The 25,480-nt window shown below is 37.0% G+C and overlaps 1 protein-coding gene across 2 annotated transcripts in view; it reads right to left on the bottom strand.

The window, feature by feature from the left end:
* Nucleotides 1–817, bottom strand: part of Ccdc81 (coiled-coil domain containing 81) — a 46,673-nt gene extending 45,856 nt beyond the window's left edge. For both annotated transcript variants that reach the window (XM_076843903.2, XM_076843902.2), the window contains exon 1: nucleotides 739–817. In XM_076843903.2, coding sequence (XP_076700018.2) covers nucleotides 739–817 — 79 coding nt within the window. The remainder of the gene's footprint in view (nucleotides 1–738) is intronic.
* Nucleotides 818–25,480: the final 24,663 nt, after the last annotated feature.

A 25,480-nucleotide genomic window follows, 5' to 3' on the forward strand; every position in this document is an offset into this window, starting at 1 on the left:
CCCTAAAATTATTTAGTTAAAATCTAGACAATATGTCTAAGTTACACTGGCTTGATAATAATAATAGCTTCCACTTCTGGAGCACCTTTCTTCCAAAGACAGATCTCAAAGTCTATTTTGAGGCAACTAAGAAACTACAGTAAAAACATATTGTGTTGCTACTAACCAAGCTTGGTGAGTCTTCTATGAAAAGCTGCCCACGTCCCCTTGCAAACAGTTATCAAATATTTTTTATGATCATTTGATTTTCTTAACAAAACTGCAAGATGTCAAGGATAGCAAAAGCAACGGTGCCTTTGCATGAACTCTGAAAAGTAGCCATCTAAAAGTTCCTGTGCAACAATTTTTCTCTAGGTATCCACAGGGTTTCCATCTGTCCCAGTAGATGAAATGGGATGGTTGTTTTTAGGTAGCATTTATTTGTGGTAGTACTCTAGCTAAATACTGTGTGTGTGTGTGTGTAAAATACATATTAATATGTATTATCTCGTTTAATCAAAACCCGCATCTGCCTCCATTCCCTGCTTACAACAGCCAATTAAAAAAAAAACAAAAAATCTGCCTCTGGACATCCAGCCTTGGCTAATGTGATACCTAACTAGTTGACAAAGTAACCTAGCCACTCCATGTCAGGCTGGAGCCAGGGAATAGAAAAATAAGTATTCCACCTCACCACCACCCCACGCCCAAAAGCAGGTGAAGGTCCAGTCTCCAGAGCCCCCACCCCAAGCCTCTTACCCTCCTGGCTCAGCAAGGGCAGCGTGGGCAGCACCTGCCTGCTCAGGTCCTGAAGAGCAGGAATGATAGTGTCCAACATCCTCAGTACCCAATCAACTCGATACTGGGTCCCTGATTGGTCTCTTTTCTTCCTTCGTTATATGGAGTTCGTACCAAAATGATTTTCCCACCCTTCAGCCCTTTCTCCCCGGAGCTTAGGATATGCTTTAAAACTAAAAATTTCCAAAATCTTGAACTCCGTTGATTCTTTTTCTTTGTGTCAACTTAAACGTTGCTTCTCGCTGTCTCTGCCCCTAATCTGACTCTCAGGCTGCTCCCACCACAAAAAGCCGAAAGGCAGCCCGGCGCTGAGCCAAGGGTGTGGGACTCCGCGCCCACCCGAACCGTGACGGACACCGTGAGAGGGTGGGCGGGAGCCTGGAGCAGGAGAGGCCCTGCTGAGCTAAGGGAAGAGCGCGTTGCTAGGACACGACAAAGGCTTGCCCCAGCCCGGGCCTCCACGCCGGACTCGGCCCCGCCCCCTAATGAGCCGGCCTCTAGGTTGCCGGGTAATTCCGGAGCTCGATTAAGCGAGAACGGAAAGAAACTTAATTTTTAACTTTGTTTTTTATCCTCCTTTTCTTACCACGGCAGCGAAGAGCCTTCGGGGTTAAGGTGGTCACTTTCTTAACCAACGTGGACAAATCTGGGAATGCCTCTGGTCAAGAGCGATGTGCATTCGAGTCGCCAGATCTGCAATGAGAATTTGTTTCTTGGTTTTATTTTTTGCTGGGCTCCCCTCTTAGGAAATAGAAAGTTGGAGAACTGAGGAGAAAGGAGTTAGCTTTTTTCTTTTTTCTTTTTTCTTTTTTTTTTTCCCCCTTCCCTGTACATGTCACAGATCTCTTCCTAGAGAATTATGTTTATGCTCTTGGCTCTGCTGGTATCACAGAGTGAACCTACCCAAGTGAACCCCATCCAAGTGAAGAGATAGAGCACTATCAGTACCACAGAAATGCAGCTCCATTTTCCCATCCAATCATTATCCCAACAAATACTATAGATTGGCTTTGCCAGCATTTGAACTCTGGAAATCACATAGCAGGGACTCTGTCGCTTACATTGTGACACTCATCCATAGTTTGGGTTTTGTTGTTGTTGTTGTTATGTTTTGTTGTAAGAGTAATTTGTTCATTTTCACTTTTCGTATTATTTCTTTGTGTGAATAGACACAATTTACTTATTCCACTGTGAGAGGCACCTGAGTTGTTTCCATCTGGGGCTATTAACAATAATGCAGCTGCAATAAATCTTTTGATGAATATATGTACTCATCTTGGATGTGTATACACCTAGTAGATTGGTGGGTCAAAGAAAATGCATGTGGCCAATTTTAAAAGATAATGCCAAGCAAATTTCCAAATTAATTGTTATGAAGGCAGGAGGAAGAACTGCTGGAACACAGTGCGGACAGAGACCAGGAATGGCGGATAACCTGCAATGGGCAAGAAAGCCTCACAAAATAAAAATTGTCCAACATTCGCCACCATTTTAAAATTTTCATCACACTTCCATGTAAGGAAAAACAAACAAAAAAAAGGCTGCTTTAGAGCCTAGGAAACAATCAGGTTTTCATGTAAATACAAGGGTTTTGCTCAATTTCAATATTATTTAATTTTCTAGGAATTCAAAATCAAAGTTCTCCACTATTTAGGAAAATTGTATCATCACCTTCAATGAGGCTGATGGTGGCTCAGTAGCTCAGGCTGCAAACCAGGCTGCATTTGTAGCTGTTGTACTCATAAGGATTCTTCTGTAGATATAAGCTTGGGGGACGTAATTATACCTCCCAGTATATTCATGCTTGGACAAACACGATATATATATATATATATATATATATATATATATATATATATATATATGTATGTATATATATGTATGTATATAATCATCATTTAATATATATCCTTTAATTTTTCTATTGTGCTAGAGTTATGGTTTTATGTTCATTTTAAATAGTATGGATAAACTGTATCGCTCATAAACCTCATTTCAGGATAATAAAAAGGCATTAAAATTTTTTTTAATATTTTTTAGTTGTAGATGGACACAATACCTTTATTTATTTATTTTATGTTGTGCTGAGGATCGAACCCAGTGCCTCACATGTGCTAGGTGAGCACTGTACCACTGAGTCACAAACCCAGCCTTAAGATGGTTTTTATAAAAAATAGTCACTGGGTCTAATAGGACTGAGAACTTCTGTAATAGAAAATGCAAACTATAACTCAGCCACTTTCTCTAACTTGGTTAAGAAGATCAGAACTAAGTTTTTGAGTTTTACTCAAATTAGTTTCTTGATAATCTAATTTCCTCCCACTTTCCCTTTTAAAACCTAACTTTTGTCCTATAGTATGTTGATGACGTTTGGTCTTCACATGTTTTCAGAGTAAACTTTCTCAAATCCTTTAAGGAAATAAGCAGAGAATATTGTCCAAAGAATCAGCAGCAAAGCAGTGGACAAAATCTTTTCTGATTATTGTCTTGAGAGCAATTACCAAGCCAGCTAGTTTTTTTATTTTATTTTTTTAATCTATATATTTATTATATACAGGGGATTGAACCCAGAGGTCCTTTATCACTGAGCGACATCCCCAGCCCTCTTTATGTTTTATTTTGAGACAGTGTCTCACTAAATTGCTTACAGCCTTGATAAATTGCTGAGACTGGCCTTGAACTTGCAATCCACCTGCCTCAACCTCCTGAGTCACTGGGATTACAGTCATGCACCACTATACACACAGCAACCATCTAATTTTGAGTGTCAATATAAGCCTTATTGTTCTATATTAAGATAATAATGGAAATATAACACTATGTTAGTTTATTAAATTATATTGTGAATTAAATATGGTGATAGCACTTTTAGTCTCTAGAAATGTTGTCTTCAGTTTCAGAAGACAGCTATTAATGCTAATTATTAATGAATTATAGATGGCAAAGGAGGCTCTAAAAAAGTAAAGATAAAGACTTTTCTTCCAAGATCCTTTTTTTTTTCCTTAATTGTCTCTTGATAATAGAGGCTATGGAGACATATAGATCATGTTTACTAGCAACTTCCAAGAATCTGTAAATCTTACATATCCTGAAAATACATACCTTTCAGTGGTTAAAAAAAAAAAAGCTAAAATGAACTGTGCAATTTCATGGAGAAGAATTTTCTCTTTGAATATACTTGCACAATTCATACAAAGATATATGTATATGCAATATTATTTGGCATGTAAAATCTTAGAATTAATCTATCACAGAGATGTTAGTTAGCTTTCTGTCATTGTGACAAACTACCTGAGATACACAACTTAAAAGGAGGAAAGATTTGCTTTGTCTCATGATCTTTAGGTGCAAAAAAAAATACTCAATATCACTAATCATCAGGGAAATGCAAATCAAAACCACAGTGAACCATCATCTCACCCAAGACAGAATGACTATAATCAAAAAGAAAAAAAATAACGAACACTGATGAGGATTCAGAGAAAGGGAGAAATTTTACACACTATTGATGAGAGTGTAAATTAATACAGGCTTAGGGAAAATAGTGTACAGATTCCTTTAAAAACTAAAATTAGAACTGCCATATAGTTAGCTTACTCACTACTGGGTATATAACTAAAAAATAAATCAGTATAACAAGTAGATGCCTGCATTCATGTATAGTGCAACACTATTTACAATAGCCAAGATATGGAGCTAGCTGAGGTATCCATGAATGGATGAATAGACAAAGAAAATGTGGTGTATATACACAATGGAACAAAATTCAACCTTAAAAAACAATGAAATCCTATAATTTACAACAACATGGATGGAACTGGAGAACAAAAAAATAAGCCAGGCACAGAAAGAGAAAACCACTTTTCCTCATTTATATTTGGAAGCTTAAAAAAGTTGATTTCATTGAAGTAGAGAATAGAATAGTGGTTTCAGAGGAAAGAAGGAGAGAACAAAGGAGGCTAGAAGGAGGTTGGATAATGACTACGAAAACACACTGAATAAGTTTCAGTGGTCTAGAGCATAGTAGAATGACAAGTTAACATTTTATCATATACCATATAAAGAACTGGAAGACAGGAGTTCAGAGTCTCCCAATACAAAGAAATGATAAATGTTTGAAGAAATGGAAATGCTAATTACCCTGAATTAATCATTACACATTATATACTTGTGTTGAATTATCACTCTCCAATCCAAAAATAAGTCAATTAAAGGTTAAAAGTTTGCTCAAACCTGGCATGGTGGCAAACGCCTATACTCCCAGCAGCTTAGGAGGCTAAGACAGGAGGATTCCAAGTTCAAAGCCAGCCTCAGCAACTTAGTAAGGTCTTGAGGGACTCGGTGAAACCCTGTATCTAAATAAATACTAAAAAAGGGTTGAGGATGTGGCTCAGTTGATAAGCATCCTTGGGTTCAATCCCAGTACCAAAAAAAAAAAAAAAAGTCTGCTCAAAAGAAAGCTGTACATTTACCTGGTGATATTGAAAAAGTTTCAAGATGTGCTAAGTAAAAACCAGTTGCAGAATAGTATTCATATATGTATTTGATTTACTTCAAATAAAGAATACATATAATATGTACACATAGTCATATATACTTGTGAATACATGGACTATTTGAGGAAAGATACACCAAAAAAATGTTAACCATGGTATTTTAAAATAATGAGAAATTGTGGACAGAGGGAAAGGAGATCCAAGAATTTTGATTTTCACTTTTCTCCTTTATTTATTATTTATCAAGAACATTAATTACTTTAATAATATTTAAGATAATTTGCTAAAGAGAGTGAGAGAGAGAGGTACAGGCAGAGTGCAGGAATTTATGGCAGTACTGAAGGAAGCAAACAAGGCCAAAGTTTTCCAAAGTACTGTACTTGTACTTTTCTGAAAGCTTCAACTTTCCTTGCAAACCCACAACGAATGGGTAGTCACTTTTACCCAAGCCCCAAGGTGCACACAATATTTAGTGATTTATATTTAAAGAAAGTTGGAAACTGACTGAAAATAAACATTTAACCCGGGTGCCATGGCTCACGCCTTCCCCAACTTAGGGAAGATAAGGTAGGAGGCCCACAATTTTGAAGTCAACCTTGGCAAATTTAGCAAGACTCTGCCTTAAAATAAATAAAAAGGGATAGGGACATAGCTCAGAGGAAAATCACACCTGGGTTCAACCCCTAGTACTGCAAATTAATTAATTATTTTTTTTTAAATTATAACATTCATTACACAGCACCAAACTAAAATTTTGCAATAAACAATTTAACACATATCCATTGAGTTCCTAATCTGAACTACTTTGCTAGTTGCTAAAAGGAATATAGACATATACTTAATTCTTACACATGAAAAGTACACAGTTCACTTTTCACCACTTGACAAATATTTATAAGTTTCTAAAATTAAGCTTGGGTTCCAAAATCAAAATACATATTAAAAATTGGTGAAAAACAAAACTACTCTAAAAACTCTTCTCAGGAACGTGCAATGTTGAATACCCATATATAACATCTCTCCATTCATAAATTCAATACAATCAGCCTTTCTTTCCAATATTGGAGAAGATCACTTTTTTCAGGTCAAACTCAGTGAAGCAGTTGAGTTGTATTTAGGAAAGCAATCTTGTTTGAAAAATTCAAATGGTAGATTTGCACTCAGCACTGTGAGATGGCTTATACTTGGGAACTGAGGCAGATTGAAAATAAAACTGATGCATATCCTTAGTCCCTTCCTTATTCAAGGACGCATGCAGAAATGGACTTGTGGTGGCTTTGTGCTGTAAAATAAGGTGTAAGGGAACTGCATTTCCCTTCCCTGTATCATTCTAGGCAAAGAGAAATGTGTGACATTTGGAAGGCAGAAGTAAAGCAGCAGACATTCTTGTGCTCTGAAAATCCCTGAGTAGTCACTGACCTGCTGGCTTGCTGTATGGGCATGGGCCTACAGCCTGGCCTGATCTCAATCTGATTCTCTAATTCCTGGATCAGATAGGTGAGCAGCAGTGTTGCCAAGGATACTGCCTTATCCTGCAGGTCACTCATATCACTAAGTTTGGATGTACAGAGAAACAGAGACAGGTTGCAATTTATCCTCACAAGATCTTATTTCCCTTGTCAGTTCTAGGTTATTCTCACCAATTCTGATCTTTCCTTGCTCTCTCCCATACTACAACCATCTTTCTTCCTGGATGTTGGTTCTGCTGACTTATGGCCCCAAATCAGACACAAGGGCCAACACAAGACACAAATGACTTAACCAGCTTCTATAGCTGTGTAAGGAGCTAATACCAGTAATAAATTTCATGTTTTCTATCACTCATATAGGACCTGCTTCTTTGACTGAGCTCTTATACAGGACTGGTGGTTAAAATTAAAGTATTTAAATTATTCTCTTTTGATTTTATTTGGACTTGAATCAGCATAAGTAACTGCTATGCACTGCAACCTTATGGTAAATATGTGTTAAGTGTTATGTTCAAGATAAGAAAACAGTGTCTCAAGAAGGGTCCCAGAGGAGGGAAATGACTTCTGACTGGGATGATTGATTTGAATGCTAAACAAAGGAGTTTGGACTTTATTTGGAAAGTGTGGAATAATTCCCGAAGGCCTTGAATAAGAGGCTCTCCTAATCATCATTTTATTCTCTAGTCTTATATTAAAGAGTTTGAATATCACAATATGATTAATGTAGTTGAGTGATAGCTGTTCAAAAACTTTTGACAAATGAAACTACAAAACTACATTTGTTTTCCTTGCAATACATTAAAGAAAGGTAAATGTAACTAATGTGACAAATAAAATGACATTGAAACTAAGCTGTGGAATTATCTCCCAAAGAAGAAATAAAAGAATACTCTTGAAGTTAGACTATTTAAAAAGAGGTCATGTCAAGTAAGAGATAGCACACTGTCACCATTCTGCCTGGACTCTGCAGGATAAAAGTCATGCAATGGAACTTTCCCATGTTTAATAGATGTGGTCTCAATGAATAATACATGTGATATGGATACCCATATATAAAACATTAGGCATCTAGGAATAGAAGGCAAAGTTGATATTTAAGTCATGTTCACCTGACCTGCCCCTCTGACATTTTGCACAATTCGTCCATTTCACACAAGCTGAAGTGAGGAATTTGGTATTAAAAAAACTTGAATTTGGGGCTGAGGCTGTAGCTCAGAAGTAGAATGCTCACTTAGCTCATGCGAGGGCCTGGGTTCGATCCTCATCACCACATAAAAATAAATAAAATAAAGATGTTGTGTCTAGTTACAACTAAAAAATTTTTAAAAACTTGATTTAAGCCTAAAATTAACATAAATAAGTGTATATGGATAAATGAAATATTAATATTTCTGGGCCTCAATTTTTCATCTTTTTCTATATTACTGGTTTGTTGTAAAGGATGCAAACATACATCCAGAACATATAAGCTTTTTGTCTCAATACTTATGGCAAATAAGCCAACAAAGAAGATAAAAAGTTATTTTTAAAAATCCAAAATAAGGCAGAAAAGAACAAAGGGAATTAAAAAACCAGATATACAGGAAAAAAATGGGAAACTTAGAGAACAAGGATTGGTTAAGGAAAGTAGTGAGAATTTCTAGAGATATAACCAAAGTACTTATTCCAAACAGAGGGCCCAGGCTTCCAAGGTCAAGTCATAGATGCAGAATTGAGATGATTCCAATAACAAAGTAAATAATAAAACAAATAATCATAGTTTAAATCTATAAATATACATTTCATGCCTTTTTAATACTCTTTCCTCCACATGGAATACTCTCCTTCTCTCCATTCCCAATTCACTACTTGCAAGGCACCATGCTTTCCCAAGCCTGTAGTGATTCTTTCTTAAACTTGAATTCCCCTCCCAATCTCTAACCCGTCCTTGTGCCCAAGCCTCAGCTGTTATTAGGAAACCTTCTTCTGCTTATCTGTATAGCTAATTTAGGTGACCTTCATCTGGGCTCACATTTCTTATTATTTCTCAGATGATAGTTAACCAAGCTTTGTGGACATGCAGTGTTTGGAAATTCCCCAGGATCCATGCCACCCTATCTAATGGAAAGCACCATCTGGTGGTAAAGAGGGTGGCTGTTCTAGATCCCCAAGATGTGCTGAGCCTTCAGAGAGCTTTTAAGACTGTGTTAGAGCAAAAAGATTATGATGAGATTGTTAGAGAAAGAAACTGTGACGACTTATACACAGTTATACATCCAGTTAAAAGTAACTCTTATTGAGAGAATGCTTCCTGCTTTTACTCACTCCCACTTTTTTTTACCCACCCACATTCACTCTTTCCTTATTTCTCAATCCCTTTCTCCTGCATTTCAACAGTGCTTTTGAAAACACAGTTGTGGCTGGTGTTCATTCTGTTTTGCTGCCCTAACAGCATCCAGATTTCCTTTTGGAATTCACACATCCACGTTCTGTGTGATCTAGACAGGACAGTTATTCCTGATGACCACATGCCATTCCCAAAGGTGAAGGAAACAGATCCTTGCCCTTCTTGACTTAGCCCGACTAGGTACCAGGCATGCAATCCAAGCTCAGTTGTCAGAAGCTCATTCTGGGACTCAGGCCATTGAATTGGTGACATACAGACAACAAGAAAATCTGGAAGATATTCATGCAAGGATGAAGGATGGCAGGCACTCCTCACAACCCCATTTTAAGAAAATTGGGGCTGGAGTTGTAGCACAGTGGTAAAAGTACTTGTCTAGCATGTGTGAAACACTGGGTTCAATCCTCAGCACCACATAAAATAAATAAATAAAAGATAAAGGCATTTTTTAAAAGGCTTCCCATCTTTAATATATATATTAAAGAAGAAAATAACCAAGATGATTTGTTTGTTTGTTTGGTACAGGGATTGAACCCGGGGGCACTTAACTGAGCCACACCCCCAGCCTGTTTTGCTGTTTTGTCTCCTTTCTTCCTCCCTTTCTTCCTCCCTCCCTTCCTCCCTCCCTCCCTTCCTTCCTTCCTTCCATTTTGAGACAGGTATTGCTGAGACCGGCTTTGAATTTGCAATCCTCCTGCCTCAGCCTCCCAAGTCGCTAGAATTATAGGTGTGTGCCACTACAACAGGAGAAAAAAAAAAAAAAAGAAATTGCCAAGGTTCCTTTTTTTTTTTTTTAAAGAGAGAGTGAGAGAGAATTTTTTAATATTTATTTTTTAGTTTTTGGCAGACACAACATCTTTGTATGTGGTGCTGAGGATCGAACCCGGGCTGCACGCATGCCAGGCGAGCACGCTACCGCTGGAGCCACATCCCCAGCCCAAGAGATTGCCAAGGTTCTTAATGTCTGGCCCTCATCAGCCCCCTTGATTCCTGCCCATTTCCAAGTCTGATTTTCCCGGCCCCCATCACTCTCTGGGTTTCCCAATAATCTTCTGATAACTCCCTTCTGCTTAATTTAGACCAAGTCAGCATCTATGTTCTTGCCTGCTTATATGTTTACAAAAAAACTGAACTTCAGACTAGTGTAATCGAATAAAAGGAGACTATCATAACTTCCTATAATCATTATCAAAAAATAAGGATGAAAAAGAAACATTTAAATCCTAGCTTTAGTTATCAGTGGACTCAAGCAGTTAATGTGAGGATACTTTGAAATGAAAACCAGAAAAAGAACAAATGTTAACAGGAAGATTAGACATTTCTAATGTAGATAAGCTCACGTAGTCCTGGAATGGAAATTAATCCTCATAATGGCACACTGAATTGGTTCTGTTAGGAGAGCAGCTGCAGCTGGGAAGCACTCACAGACAAGCCTGCTCTCCCTCCACTTTGGAGAAGCTCTCCCTGCAGAGACAAATGGAAATGAAGCAGAGGGAACAAATGTCTACACCCAGTGGGTATATCAGGCAGGAGAGTTTATGAGAAACACAAGAAAGTAGGGGCTGAAACATCATGCTGGGGCTGAGGGTGACTTGCTTAAAAGAGAAGAAGGCATTGAGAATCACTTCTGAGGTACCCTGTCATTTGGTGGCTTATGCAGTGAGGTCCTCAGCTCTCACATATGACAAGGGAGAAACCAGACCAAAAGCCAAGTACCTGCTTCATCTGTGGTCTCCAAATGAATTGGAAGCACTTGCTTGAGCCATTATTAGAGAATAGCTTGAGGTTCTAGTAAAGTCTGGCTGTACTCAGAGGAAAGAATCTACCTGGAAAAGGGAGGCAAAACTCCACTCCTTGGTTGCTGGCTGGCCTCCCTTCACTGTAGAGCACTTGAGGAGGGATTGTGCAGCTGATTCCTTTCTGATTCCCTGGGCAATCCGTTTCTCAGAAGAGACACTGCCCATGAGAAAGGTGACACTAGAAAATAAGCAGAGCATACCCAAGGGCCTGCCACCACTCATTCTCTGTCTTAAGCTTTATCCAAATGCTCTTGTTATCTGAGTCTTGAAGGCATCAAATTTTTTATCCGAATGAACTTCATTGCTCACTTAGGTATGTGATAAAGTTCATGAAGACAGGAAGTAAAAATAACAACAACTACCAAAAAGAAAAGGAAAAAAACCCCTGAAACTTGTAGATTCTCTAGGTTAGGCTCTGACAAAATGACCAGTTATGACCACCTGTTCAGTTGTGCTTAAATATGTCATTATTAATAGTAAACATCATCAGATAAGCAAACCACTCCAGAAAGTGAAAAAAGAACAGGTATAAAGTAAAGTAATATTATAAAAGTATAAAATCCTATTTTACTTTTAAATATACACACAATTGTACTTCACAATGCAAATGCTACAAAGAATATTGAACTTTTGTGAATTTAACATAAAAGCCAATAAAAATGAAAGCCTTCCAAGTTCTCTAGGAAAAACATAAACTGAAAAATAGTTTAATACCCTATGTAAAGTCATTCTTTTAATTTCATCTGTGTATCTTACTACATAAAACAATGATTTTTTTCAAATTTCACATGTAAAATATTATAAGATTGGTACATATGAACCCCAAAATTCAACGTACTTAAAATTGAATTCAATATCTTCTCAAATTAAGTTCCTATTTCTGCTGACTCTTCTGAATATCTTTTTTCCTTATCTAGTGAAACTTCGACCATCCTCCTAGATCAGGTCAAATATTACCTTGTGTAACATGTTTTTGACAGTCTCTAGAAAAACACTTCAAAAAATAATGTCTGCTCTGGTGAGATTACTAAATGCCAGGTCTTGGTTTTGAATAATGGTTTCCTGTGATCCCAAAGGACCTGTTCATACCTCCTTCACTATTCTTACCACATTATTCTCATTGCAGCTGCTTTCCACACCAGACTAAAAGCTTCTTGAAGGAAACTGTGTCTTCTTCATCTCTTCATCTTTGTATCCGCATCCCCTTACCACAGTGTCTGGTATATAAAACATAATCAAATGTTTGTTGGCTTACAGAACTTTCCTTAATGAAATTTGACAGAAGTTCTTTCATGTTATATAAATGTAAGTACCACCTACAGATCTAAAATCTTGGCTATTATCCTATCAAAAGTTCTATCATTGGAGGTTACTAATCTAATTTGCAGGGTTTATTTTAGAGCCATCAACATGCAATTTAAATGGTAACTTTCTTCTTAGATCATTTATAAATATCTCTTTTACTGCTACCACAAATTCAATGTCTTATTTACAATATTGACAGGATTTCTTTAAAATGATTCTCTATATCTGACTTTCTCTAAAGGAAAATTTTGCATTAGGAATTCTGTCCCTTTCCAGAACTGATGTGTCTATGTCTCTGTCTCTCTCTTTCTCCCCCATCCTTTCCCTCTCTCTTCATAAGTTGTAAGAACAGATTTGCATGATATGTCCTACTATGCAGAGGTATAAATAAGGATCACTGATTTTCCATTCATGAAGAAGGTCATCACTCCTGCGGTTGGCACGCTCCTCACCAAAATTTTATCATCAGGCCCTTTCATACTACATATGGAAAAGCTACCATTTGAAGGAGCTAGTATTATTTCCAACTTGGCCTCTTTCCCAATTATCAGAGGTCTCCAAGTACAACCTAACTATGAACAGCCACTTACTGTCCTCTGTCACTGTTAAAATCAAAAGAATGAATCCAATGTTGGGGGAAAACTAATACAAGGTCAACAACAGATAAGGCAAGAATAAAAACTAAGCTTTTGAAAACATGTAATTTTTTGTTGCAAACTATTTTTTAAATTTTTTAATCAGCAAATACACAATATAAAATTTAGCTTTATTATTCATCTTTAAGGCTACAATTCAATAGTGTTAATTATATTCTCATTATTGTGCAGTCAATCTCTAGAACTTTTTATATTACAATATTGAGACTCTATACCCATTAAACAACTCCCCATTTGCTCTTCTCCTCACCCCCCAAAACCATAATAACCACTATTCTACTTTCTGTGAGTTGGGCTACTCTGAACACCTCACTCACATAAGTGGAATCTTATAGTATTAGTCTTTTGTAACTCACTTATTTTATTTAGCATAATGTGCTCAAAATTTACACATGTTGTACCATGTTGTCAAAAATTCAAAAATCTGAAAAAATTCAAAATCTAAAACACTCTGACCCCAAGAATTTCAGATAAGGAGTATTCAACCTGCAAGAATATATAGAAGAATTTTGCTGCTGTAAAAATTCTGTTCTTTGCCTATTTGTCCTCCTCTCAATTCCCAGAAATCATTAATCTTTTATTCAGTTTATAGTTTTTCTCTTTCCAGAATGTCATCTAGTATGTAGCCTTTTCAGATTGGCTTTTCCCACTTACTAACATATATTGATAGTTCTTTTCTGTCTTTTCATGGCTTTATAGCTTTTTTTCTTTCTAGTGCTGAATAACATTCTGTTATAACTATGTTTGGGGCCAAGCATGGTGACCATGCTTATAATACCAGCTACTCAGCAGGCTGAAGCAGGAAGATTACAAGTTCAAGGTCAATCTTTTAGTAAGACTCTGTCTCAAAACAAAACATAAAAAAGGGCTGGGAGGTGTAGCTTGATGGTAGAGCACGTTTGGGTTCAATTCCCAGCACTGCAATAAATAAATGTTTAATTTTGTGAGAAAATGCCAAATTGTCTTCCAAAAGATGTGTACTGTTCTGCATTCCCATCAGCAATTACACATCATCAGCTTGGGTAGTGTCAGTATTCTAGATCTTAGCAATTCTTATAGCTGTGTGTAGTGGTATCTCATTTTAGTTTTTCCTATTCTATATGATATGAAGCACATTTTCATATGCTTATTTTGCATTCATGTATCTTTTGGAGAGGTGTGTCTTTAATTGTTTTTCTTTTCCTTTGCATTGAGTTATAAAAGTTTTTTTGTATATTTTATAAAGCAGTCCTTTATTAGATGTCCCTTTTGCAAATATTTTTTCCCAGTCTGTGGCTTGTCCTCTCATTCCCTTCATGTTGTTTTTCATAGAACAAAGTTCTTAATTTTGGTTCTTTTTTTTTTTTTCAATTTTTCCTTTCATGGATTGTAACTTTGGTTTTGTATCTAAAAATCTTTAGCATTCCAAAGGTAGTCCAGGTTTTCACATATGTTATCTTCTAGGAGTTTCATAGTTTTGTGTTTTGCATTTAGGTCTATGATACATGTTAGTTCATTTTTGTTAAGGGTATAAGACCTGTGTCTGCATTGACCTTTTTTGCATGTAGCTGTTCAGTTGACAGCATGATTTGTTAAAGGACTATCTTTGCTCCATTGCTTTGCCTTTGTTCTGTTATCAAAGACCTGTTGACCATATATATGTGGTCTATTTTTGGACTCTCTGACTTGTTCCATTAATTTTACTATTCTGTGGACAATACTACATTGTCTTGACCAGTATAGTTTAATAGTAATTGTTTAGTTGAGTAGTGTCAATCTTCCAACTTTCTTATTTTCCTTCAATATTGAATTGGCTATTCTGCCTGGTCATAAAACTATAGAATCGGTTTGTTTGTATCCATCACACAGCTTGCTGGGATTTTAACTGGAATCACAATGAATCTCTAGACAAGTTGGGAAGAACTGATAGCTTGACAATACTGAGTCTTCCTCTCCTTGAACATTGAACATATTTCCCTTACTGATTAAGGTGTGAGAGCAATGTTGGCCTCATAAAATGAGTTAGGAAGTACTCCTTTCCTTATTTTCTTAAGATATTGCAAAGAATTGGTATAACTTCTTTAAATTCACCAGTGAACCCATCTGCTGTTTGGAAAATCATATATTAAATTATCAATTTAATATGTTTAGTAGATATAAACCTATTCAAATTGTCTAGTCCTATTTTTATTTTTCTCCCTTGTGACCACCAACCTTTTTTTTTTTTTGGAGGTTGGGTACCAGGGATTGAACTCAGGGGCACTTGAGCACTGAGCCACATTTTATTTTATTTAGAGAAAGGGGTTTCACTGAGTTGCTTAGTGCCTCTCTGTTACTGAGGCGGGCTTTGAACTCGAGATCCTGCCTCAGCCTCCCAAGCCACTGGGATTAAAGGCTGACTACCCAGCTGACTACCAACCTTTGAAGGACTTTTACTTATCACTGTCTCTTCCATTTTTTCCAAGCCTCGAGTAATCAAACCAAAGTAAGAAAATAAAATTACAAGCAAGAAACATGTTTTCGTTATCCAAAATAACAATATTATTTCTATAGTTCTCCCTACACTTTTAAAAAGAGCTGGAGATGTAGCACAGTGATGAAGTGCCCCTTGGGTTTGATCCCCAGTACCAACACACACATACAAATACAGGTAGTATACAAATAGTTATCAGTCATCTCATCTTTAAAAAGGAAGCCCAGGGGGCTGGGGTTGTGGCTCAGTGGTAGAGTGCTCACCTAGCATGCATGAGGCACTGGGTTCGATCCTTAGCACCACATAAATATAAAGATATTGTGTTGACCTAAAATTAAAATATATATACATATATATTATCAATTTAATTTTTAGTAGATATACATCTATTCAAATTGTCTATTCATATATATATATATATATGTGTGTGTGTGTGTGTGTGTGTGTGTGTGTGTGTATACACACCAGACCAACTGAATCAGAATCTTTATTTACAAGGTCCCCAAAGGATATATTACTACATCAGAGTTTGAGAAACATTAGCCTCAACTGCATAGTAAATGCAGAAATAAAGAAGTGAATGGATTTTTAAATATTTGAAGATCTGATAGAACTTAACATAATCAATGATTGGGTAAGGCTGAGAAGGAAGGAATATAAATATATATATCTCCAATGATATAATAGTTTGAATTGTTCTTTGAAACTGATAGAACCATAGGGCACTTGATCAATGAGTTACCCTTGATCAATTTTAAAATTAAATGTCTAAACTTAGCACATGGGATGCCTCAGGCTAAAACGTCATATAAGTTTATACTTGATAATAAGCCTCTATGGCAGATACTGTGGTCATTTCATTTTACAGATGAGCAAAACAGGACAGAGAGACAAAGTAATTAAATAAGATTGCAGCAGTAAATAAATGGTAGAGGCAGGTTTAAAATCCAAGGCCCATGACTCTAGAGCTTATAATCTTAACTATTGTACCACAGCTTTATTGTTCTCTATCCATCACTGCAAAAGACAACAACTTACAGAGTTTTACATTTTTTCTCTTTTGGAAAAATAAAGCCAAATGCTAGTGAGTTCATATCTAAATAAAACTCTGTGGTTCTGGATTCAAAAATGCTAAGTTTAGCAATTAATTTTTTTAAAAAATTTATTATGTAGTGATGCCTCATATCTGATAAATATTAGTACATTTTAAATGAAAAAAGAAAAAGAAATAGCAGGTCATGAAACAGTCTCAATGGATGTTGAAGCCAGATCATGTATACAAATGACTTTTATTCCATATTTAGACTTTTGTCATACAAAGGGCAATTAGTTTTCTCTTATTTCACTGCATTTTTTAAAGGGAAATTAACCCACCGGCATGGTAGACACGTCACCCCAACTGGAGGAGAGGCAGAGCAGAGCCGCTGCCCACGCCCGCAAGGTAGGCAGACCTGCGACCAACCCGCTGGTGTGGTAGACACGTCACCCCAATTGGAGGAGGGGCAGAGCAGAGCCGCAGCCCGTGCCCAGAACAGGCCCAGCGGCCCGCCAGCAGGGTAGACACGACACCCCAATTGGAGGAGGGGCAGAGCAGAGCCGCCGCCCGCACCTGCAAGGTAGGCAGACCTGCGATCAACCTGCAGAACAGGCCCAGCTGCCCACCGCCAGGGTAGACACGTCACCCCAATTGGAGGAGGGGCAGAGCAGAGCCGCCGCCCGTGCCTGCAAGTTAGGCAGACTTGCAACCAACAGGGAGAACAGACCCAGCGGCCCACCAGCATGGTAGACACATCACCCCAATTGGAGGAAGGGCCCAGCTGCCGCCCGCAAGGTAGGCAGACCGTGAGTCCCAGAGAAGGGGCCCAGCGGCCTGCCGGCCTAGTTGAAAAATCACCCCAATTGGAGGAGGGGCACAGCCGCCGCCCGCGCCTGCAAGGTAGGCAAACCTGCAACCTGGAGAACAGGCCCAGTGGCCTGCCAGCGTGGTAGACAGATCACCCCTATTGGAGGAGGGGCCCAGCCATTTCCCGCAAGGTAGGCAGACCACGTGACCTGCAGAAGGGGCCCACCGGCCCGCCGGCATGATAATCAGATCACCCCAATTGGAGGAGGAGCACAGCCGCTGCCTGCCCCTGCAAGGGAGACTTTGCAACTATACAAGAGAAATATAAATATATAGGGGGAAAATTCAATAACACAACAGTTTCACCAAGCAGAAAGAAACGCGATCAGTATGAAAAGACAAGGAAAGAAAGGACCACAAGCAATGAAGTTCAACTCAACTTTAGAAGAGGTAATAGCTGCAGTAGATGGAATGTCAGATAAAGAATTCAGGATTTACATGCTTCAGATGATCTGGAGTCTCAAGGAAGACATTAGACAGCAAAATCAGACAATGAAAGATCACGTCGACAATGAATTACATAAACAAATCCAAGAAGCAAAAGATCAACTAAACAGGGAGATAGAGGTTATAAAAAACAAACAAACAGAAATCCTAGAAATGCAGGAAGCAAGAAACCAATTTAAAAACACAAATGAGAATACTACCAGAAGAGTAGAACACTTAGAAGATAGAATATCAGACAATGAAGACAAAGTATTTCAACTTGAAAAGAACATAGACAGCTCAGCGAGACTCTAAAGAAACCATGAGCAGAACATCCAAGAAATATGGGATAACATAAAGAGACCAAACTGAAGAGTCATTGGAATACAGGAAGGTATAGAGGTCCAAACCAAAGGAATGAACAAACTGTTCAACGAAATAATACCAGAAAACTTCCCAGACTTGAAGAATGAGACAGAATCCCAAATCCTAGAAGCCTACAGGACGCCAAGCGTGCAAAATCATAAGAGACCCACAACTAGACACATTATAATGAAGATGCCCAACATACAGAATAAGGAGAGAATTTTAAAAGCTTCAAGAGAAAGGAAGCAGATTACATTTAGGGGTAAACCAATCAGGATAACAGCTGATCTTTCAACACAGACTCTGAAAGCTAGAAGATCCTGGAACAACATATTTCAAACGCTGAAAGAAAATGGGTTCCAACCAAGAATTGTGTATCCAGCGAAATTAAGCTTCAGGATGGAAAATGAAATTAAAACCTTCCACGATAAACAAAAGCTAAAAGAATATACAGTTAGAAAACCATCTCTTCAAAACATCCTTGGGAAAACATTACAGGAAGAGGAAATGAAAAATACCAATAAAAATCAACAGTAGGAGGTAGTACAGTAAAGGGAAAAAATAATCAAAGAGGAAAAACAAACCATGTTAAGTAACATAAATAAACAAATATGGCTGGAAGAACAATCCATATCTCAATAATAACCCTAAATGTTAATGGCTTAAACTCACCAATTAAGAGACACAGGCTAGTAGAATGGATCAAAAAAAAAGATCCAACAATATGCTGCCTACAGGAGACGCATTTGATAGGAAAAGACATACATAGACTGAAGGTGAAATGTTGGGAAAAATCATATCACTCATATGGACTTCGGAAACAAGCAGGAGTGTCCATACTCATATTAAATAAAATAGATTTCAAGCCAAAGTTAATCAAAAGGGATAAAGAGGGACACTACATACTGCTCAAGGGAACCATACACCAACAAGACATAACAATCATAAATATATATGATCCAAACAATGGTGCAGCTATGTTCATCAAACAAACTCTTCTCAAGTTCCAGAATCTAATAGATCACCATACAATAATTATGGGAGACTTCAACACACCTCTCTCACCACTGGACAGATCTTCCAAACAAAAGTTGAATAAAGAAACTATAGAACTCAATAATACAATTAACAACCTAGACTTAACTGACATATATAGAATATACCACCCAACATCAAGCAGTTACACTTTTTTCTCAGCAGCACATGGATCCTTCTCAAAAATAGATCATATATTATGTCACAGGGCAACTTTTAAGACATTATAAAGGAGTAGAGATAATACCATGCATCTTATCTGATTATAATGGAATGAAACTGGAAATCAACAATAAAAGAAGGAAGGAAAAATCATGCATCACTTGGAGAATGAACAATAGGTTGCTGAATGATCAATGGGTTATAGAAGACATCAAGGAGGAAATTAAAAAATTCTTAGAGATAAATGAAAACACAGACACAACATATCAGAATCTATGGGACACAGTGAAAGCAGTGCTAAGAGGAAAATTCATTGCTTGGAGTTCATTCCTTAAAAAAAGAAAAAACCAACAAATAAATGATCTCACACTTCATCTCAAAATCCTAGAAAAAGAAGAGCAAAACAACAGCAAAAGAAGTAGAAGGCAAGAAATAATTAAAATCAGAGCTGAAATTAATGAAATCAAAACAAAAGAAACAATTGAAAAAATTGACAAAACTAAAAGTTGGTTCTTTGAAAAAATAAATAAGATAGACAGACCCTTAGCCATGCTAACGAAGAGAAAAAGAGAGAGAACTCAAATTACTAGCATACGTGATGAAAAAGGCAATATAACAACAGACACTTCAGAAATACAGAAGATAATTAGAAATTATTTTGAATCCTTATACTCCAATAAAATAGAAGATAGTGAAGGCATCAATAAATTTCTTAAAGTCATAGATCTACCCAGATTGAGTGAGAAGGATATAGACAACCTAAACAGACCAATATCAATTGAGGAAATAGAAGAAACCATCAAAAGACTACCAACTAAGACAAGCCGGATGGGTATACAGCAGAGTTTTACAAAACCTTTAAAGAAGAACTAATACCAATACTTTTCAAGCTATTCCAGGAAATAGAAAAAGAGGGAGAACTTCCAAATTCATTCTACGAGGCCAACATCACCCTGATTCCTAAACCAGACAAAGACAATTCAAAGAAAGAAAACTACAGACCAATATCTCTAATGAATCTAGATGCAAAAATTCTCAATAAAATTCTGGCAAATCGGATACAAAAACATATCAAAAAAATTGTGCACCACGATCAAGTAGGATTCATCCCTGGGATGCAAGGCTGGTTCAATATACGGAAATCAATAAATGTTATTCACCACATCAATAGACTTAAAGATAAGAACCATATGATCATCTTGATAGAAGCAGAAAAAATATTCAACAAAGTACAGCATCCCTTTATGTTCAAAACTCTAGAAAAACTAGGGATAACAGGAACATACCTCAATATTGTAAAAGCTATATATGCTAAGCCTCAGGCTAGCATCACTCTGAACGGAGAAAAATTGAAGGCATTCCCTCTAAAATCTGGAAGAAGACAGGGATGCCCTCTCTCACCACTTCTTTTCAACGTAGTTCTCGAAACACTGGCCAGAGCAATTAGACAGACGAAAGAAATTAAAGGCATAAAAATAGGAAAAGAAGAACTTAAATTATCACTATTTGAAGATGACATGATTCTCTACCTAGCAGACCCAAAAGGGTCTACAAAGAAACTATTAGAGCTAATAAATGAATTCAGCAAAGTGGCAGGATATAAAATCAACACGCATAAATCAAAGGCATTCCTGTATATCAGCGACAAATCCTCTGAAATGGAAATGAGGACAACCACTCCATTCACAATATCCTTAAAAAAAAAAAAAAAAAAACTTGGGAATCAACCTAACAAAAGAGGTGAAAGACTTATACAATGAAAACTACAGAACCCTAAAGAGAGAAATAGAAGATCTTAGAAGATGGAAAAATATACCCTGTTCATGGATAGGCAAAACTAACTTCATCAAAATGGCGATATTACCAAAAGTTTTCTATAGGTTTAATGCAATGCCAATCAAAATCCCAACGGCATTTCTTGTAGAAATAGACAAAGCAATCATGAAATTCATATGGAAAAGTAAAAGACCCAGAATAGCAAAAACAACTCTAAGCAGGAAGTGTGAATCAGGCAGTATAGCGATACCAGACTTCAAACTATACTACAGAGCAATAGTAACAAAAACAGCATGGTACTGATACCAAAACAGGCGGGTGGACCAATGGTACAGAATAGAGGACACAGAAACCAATCCACAAAATTACAACTTTCTTATATTTGATAAAGGGGCTAAAAGCATGCAATGGAGGAAGGATAGCATCTTCAACAAATGGTGCTGGGAAAACTGGAAATCCATATGCAACAAAATGAAACTGAATCCCTTTCTCTCGCCATGCACAAAAGTTAACTCAAAATGGATCAAGGAGCTTGATATCAAATCAGAGACATGGCGTCTGATAGAATAAAAAGTTGGCTACGATCTACATACTGTGGGGTCGGGCTCCAAATTCCTCAATAGGACACCCATAGCACAAGAGTTAATAACTGGAATCAACAAATGGGACTTACTCAAACTAAAAAGTTTTTTCTCAGCAAAAGAAACAATAAGAGAGGTAAATAGGGAGCCTACATCCTGGGAACAAATCTTTACTCCTCACACTTCAGATAGAGCCCTAATATCCAGAGTATACAAAGAACTCAAAAAATTAAACAATAAGAAAACAAATAACCCAATCAACAAATTGGCCATGGACCTGAACAGACACTTCTCAGAAGAGGACATACAATCAATCAACAAGTACATGAAAAAATGCTCCCCATCTCTAGCAGTCAGAGAAATGCAAATCAAAAGCACCCTAAGATACCATCTCACTCCAGTAAGATTGGCAGCCATTAGGAAGTCAAACAACAACAAGTGCTGGCGAGGATATGGGGAAAAGGGTACACTTGTACATTGCTGGTGGGACTGCAAATTGGTGCGGCCAATTTGGAAAGCAGTATGGAGATTTCTTGGAAAGCTGGGAATGGAACCACCATTTGACCCAGCTATTCCCCTTCTCGGTCTCTTCCCTAAAGACCTAAAAAGAGCATACTACAAGGACACTGCTACATAGATGTTCATAGCAGCACAATTCACAATAGCATGACTATGGAACCAACCTAGATGCCCTTCAATAGATGAATGGATAAAAAAAAATGTGGCATTTATACACAATGGAGTATTACTCTGCATTAAAAAATGACAAAATCATAGAGTTTGCAGGGAAATGGATGGCATTAGAGCAGATTATGCTAAGTGAAGCTAGTCAATCCCTAAAAAACAAATGCCAAATGTCTTCTTTGATATAAGGAGAGTAACTAAGAACAGAGTAGGGACGAAGAGCATGAGAAGAAGATTAACATTAAACAGGGATGAGAGGTGGGAGGGAAAGGGAGAGAGAAGGGAAATTGCATGGAAATGGAAGGAGACCCTCAGGGTTTTACAAAATTACATACAAGAGGAAGTGAGGGGAAAAGGGGGAAAAAAAAACAAGGGGCAGAAATGAATTACAGTAGATGGGGTAGAGAGAGAAGAAGGGAGGGGAGGGGAGGGGAGGGGGGATAGTAGAGGATAGGAAAGGCAGCAGAATACAACAGACACTAGTATGGCAATAGGTAAATCAATGGATGTGTAACCGATGTGATTGTGCAATCTGTATACGGGGTAAAAATGGGAGTTCATAACCCACTTGAGTCAAAGTGTGAAATATGATATATCAAGAACTATGTAATGTTTTGAACAACCAACAATAAAAATTTTAAAAAAGGGAAATTAAAATGAGTTCTAAAGTCAAATAAGCTAGGATAACAAGTTAAACATGCTTAAAGATATTACTGAGGATTTTGCTATCTTGAGTTTGCAAGAATATTGTATAGATTTGAAACATAAATTTTAGTAAAAAGAATATTGTGCTGTTTCTTAAATAACATGGAAGATTTCTTCACAAAATGTCTAGCAGAACTAATGTTTTATAAAATATGTTTCAAAAAATATACTATGTATTTTATGGATATACATTGATATTTGAGAAATTGAAAATAAAAGGAGTCCTAGAAAATATGATTCCCTAATGAAAAACAAAACCTCAAACACCTCTCTACTTCAACTTATTCTTTCGTAGATCCTTCTGAAAGTCACATATTGAAAGCAAACAGTGATATTAGGCATTTTAATCAGGAAAGCACTGACTTCTTGGTAAAGCATTGTATTCTCACATCTTGTTCAGTTTTTCAAAAATATCTTTTGCACATCCACTATTTGCCACAATTAAAAAGAGAGCTCCTAATCTCAGGGGAAAAGCAGACAAATAAAAAGGCAATAATATACAGTTGATTGAGTGCTGCACAATGCTTCAGGATGAGAGGCAGGACCAGGAGACTATCCTTTTGCGGGGGAATCTGAATAAACTCTGCACAGGAAGTGAAATCTAAGCTGAGACATAAAAGAGAATTAACAAAGTCAAGGAAATGGAAGATGATGCTGAGTTCAGCAGAAAAATATATACAAAAGCCCTTCAAGTCATACACACATGGTAGAATATGAACAAGTTGAGGTAGGGGAAATGAGTGTAGGAGATAAAAGTTTGAGAGCAAAGAAGAATCTGTAATGATTTCCTGCTTCATTCTCACTTGAGAAATTACCAAAGGATATTAAGCAAGATATTGAGATGATCCAATTAATGTATTATAAAAATCACTCTTGTTGCAGTGTAACAAATGGATTAGAGGAAGGGGTAAAATAGCAGAGAGGCCCTTTAAGAGACCTTGGTAAGGATGGACCTAATTCCTTTCTATTCCAAGTGTGGTTGACAGAACAGCAGCAGCACCTAGAAGCTTGTTGGAAATGCAGACTTAGGCTCCTCTCCAGACCAACTGAATCAGAATCTTTATTTACAAGGTCCCCAGAGGATATATTACTACATCAGAGTTTGAGAAACATTAGCCTCAACTTCATAGTAAATGCAGAAATAAAGAAGTGAATGGATTTTTAAATATTTGAAGATCTGATAGTACTTAGCATAATCATTGATTGGGTAAGGCTGAGAAGGAAGGAAAAATCAATAACAGTATTCAAATTTTGGATACTAACCTGACAGAAATTAGTGCAATTTCCTAAGATAAGGAAGATAGGTAACAGGAATGCAGATTTCAGAGATGAGTTCCACTTTGTACATATTGATTTTGAAGTTCCTATAGATTATGAGGCATTTCAGGAAACAGAAATGAGATTCTGGAGTAAAGAATGCAAGGAGAATGCAAGAAGAATCTGGAGTCCTCAAAATGCAAGGATAGATTACAGCACTCTAGAACTGCACTTCCCAGTATGGAAGCCTCTGTTCTCATGTGACTATTGAGCACATGAATAGGACTAGTAAGACTAAAGAGTGGAATTTCTTGTTTTATTTCATTTTAACTAATTTATTTTCCCAATAAGCACAACTTGTCTTGGTAGTACTACATTACTTTAACTTTTGAAAACCTGGCATCTAAATTTGAGATACACTATAAAATATACACCAGATTTTGAAGACTTTTTATGCAAAAGTATGTTTCATTAATTTTTTATTGATTACTTGTTGCAATAATATTTTACATGTTAGATTGAAATACATTATTAAAATTAACTTCACCTATTTTACTTTTTTAATACAGCCACTAGAGAATGTTAATTTACATTAACTATGTACTTCTAAACAGTACATTAACTATGTACTGAGACCCATATCACAGCCCCCTAAACCTCTCCCCAACTTCTCCCTTATGATAAGTCCTACTTCTCCCTTAGTGTGCATTCTCCCTTGTTGTAGCACCCCAATAAAGCTAACTTTGAATGGAGGTGTTTTCCCAGAGTCTTATGTTGCAGACCTTAAAAGGTTTAGGTCTGCTGAGATTTAGCTGAGATCCTTGCTAAACATTGTCCAGATTCACACAAGCAATACTTTCCCTTTTAACATACAGCCAACCTGTTTCTCCCGTGAGTTCACCTGCATGGCTCACATTCTATTTATATTAGAAAGTACTGTTTTGGAAGTACATAGTGAGAAACATATAGAAGAACTTGGACAACATTCCATGGGTAAACAAGTCCTAGAAGAGAGACAGAGATGGTAGAATAGTTGACATTAAAGTACTGAGGAATGAAACAAGTTCTAACTTGCAAAATACACATACAAAACTCAAAAAAGACACAAAGCGTACCACCTTAACATCAAGAAGAACCATCTAAGTTCAAAGGTTGAACACCAACTAATAACAGACCCATATATAGACCCCCAAACTGGTAAAAAGTGAAGTGTACCGAGGTACATGTGTTCCAAAGATGTTTCAACAA

This window comes from Callospermophilus lateralis, chromosome 2 (genome assembly GCF_048772815.1).
Source record: "Callospermophilus lateralis isolate mCalLat2 chromosome 2, mCalLat2.hap1, whole genome shotgun sequence".
Classification (NCBI taxonomy): Eukaryota; Metazoa; Chordata; class Mammalia; order Rodentia; family Sciuridae; genus Callospermophilus; species Callospermophilus lateralis.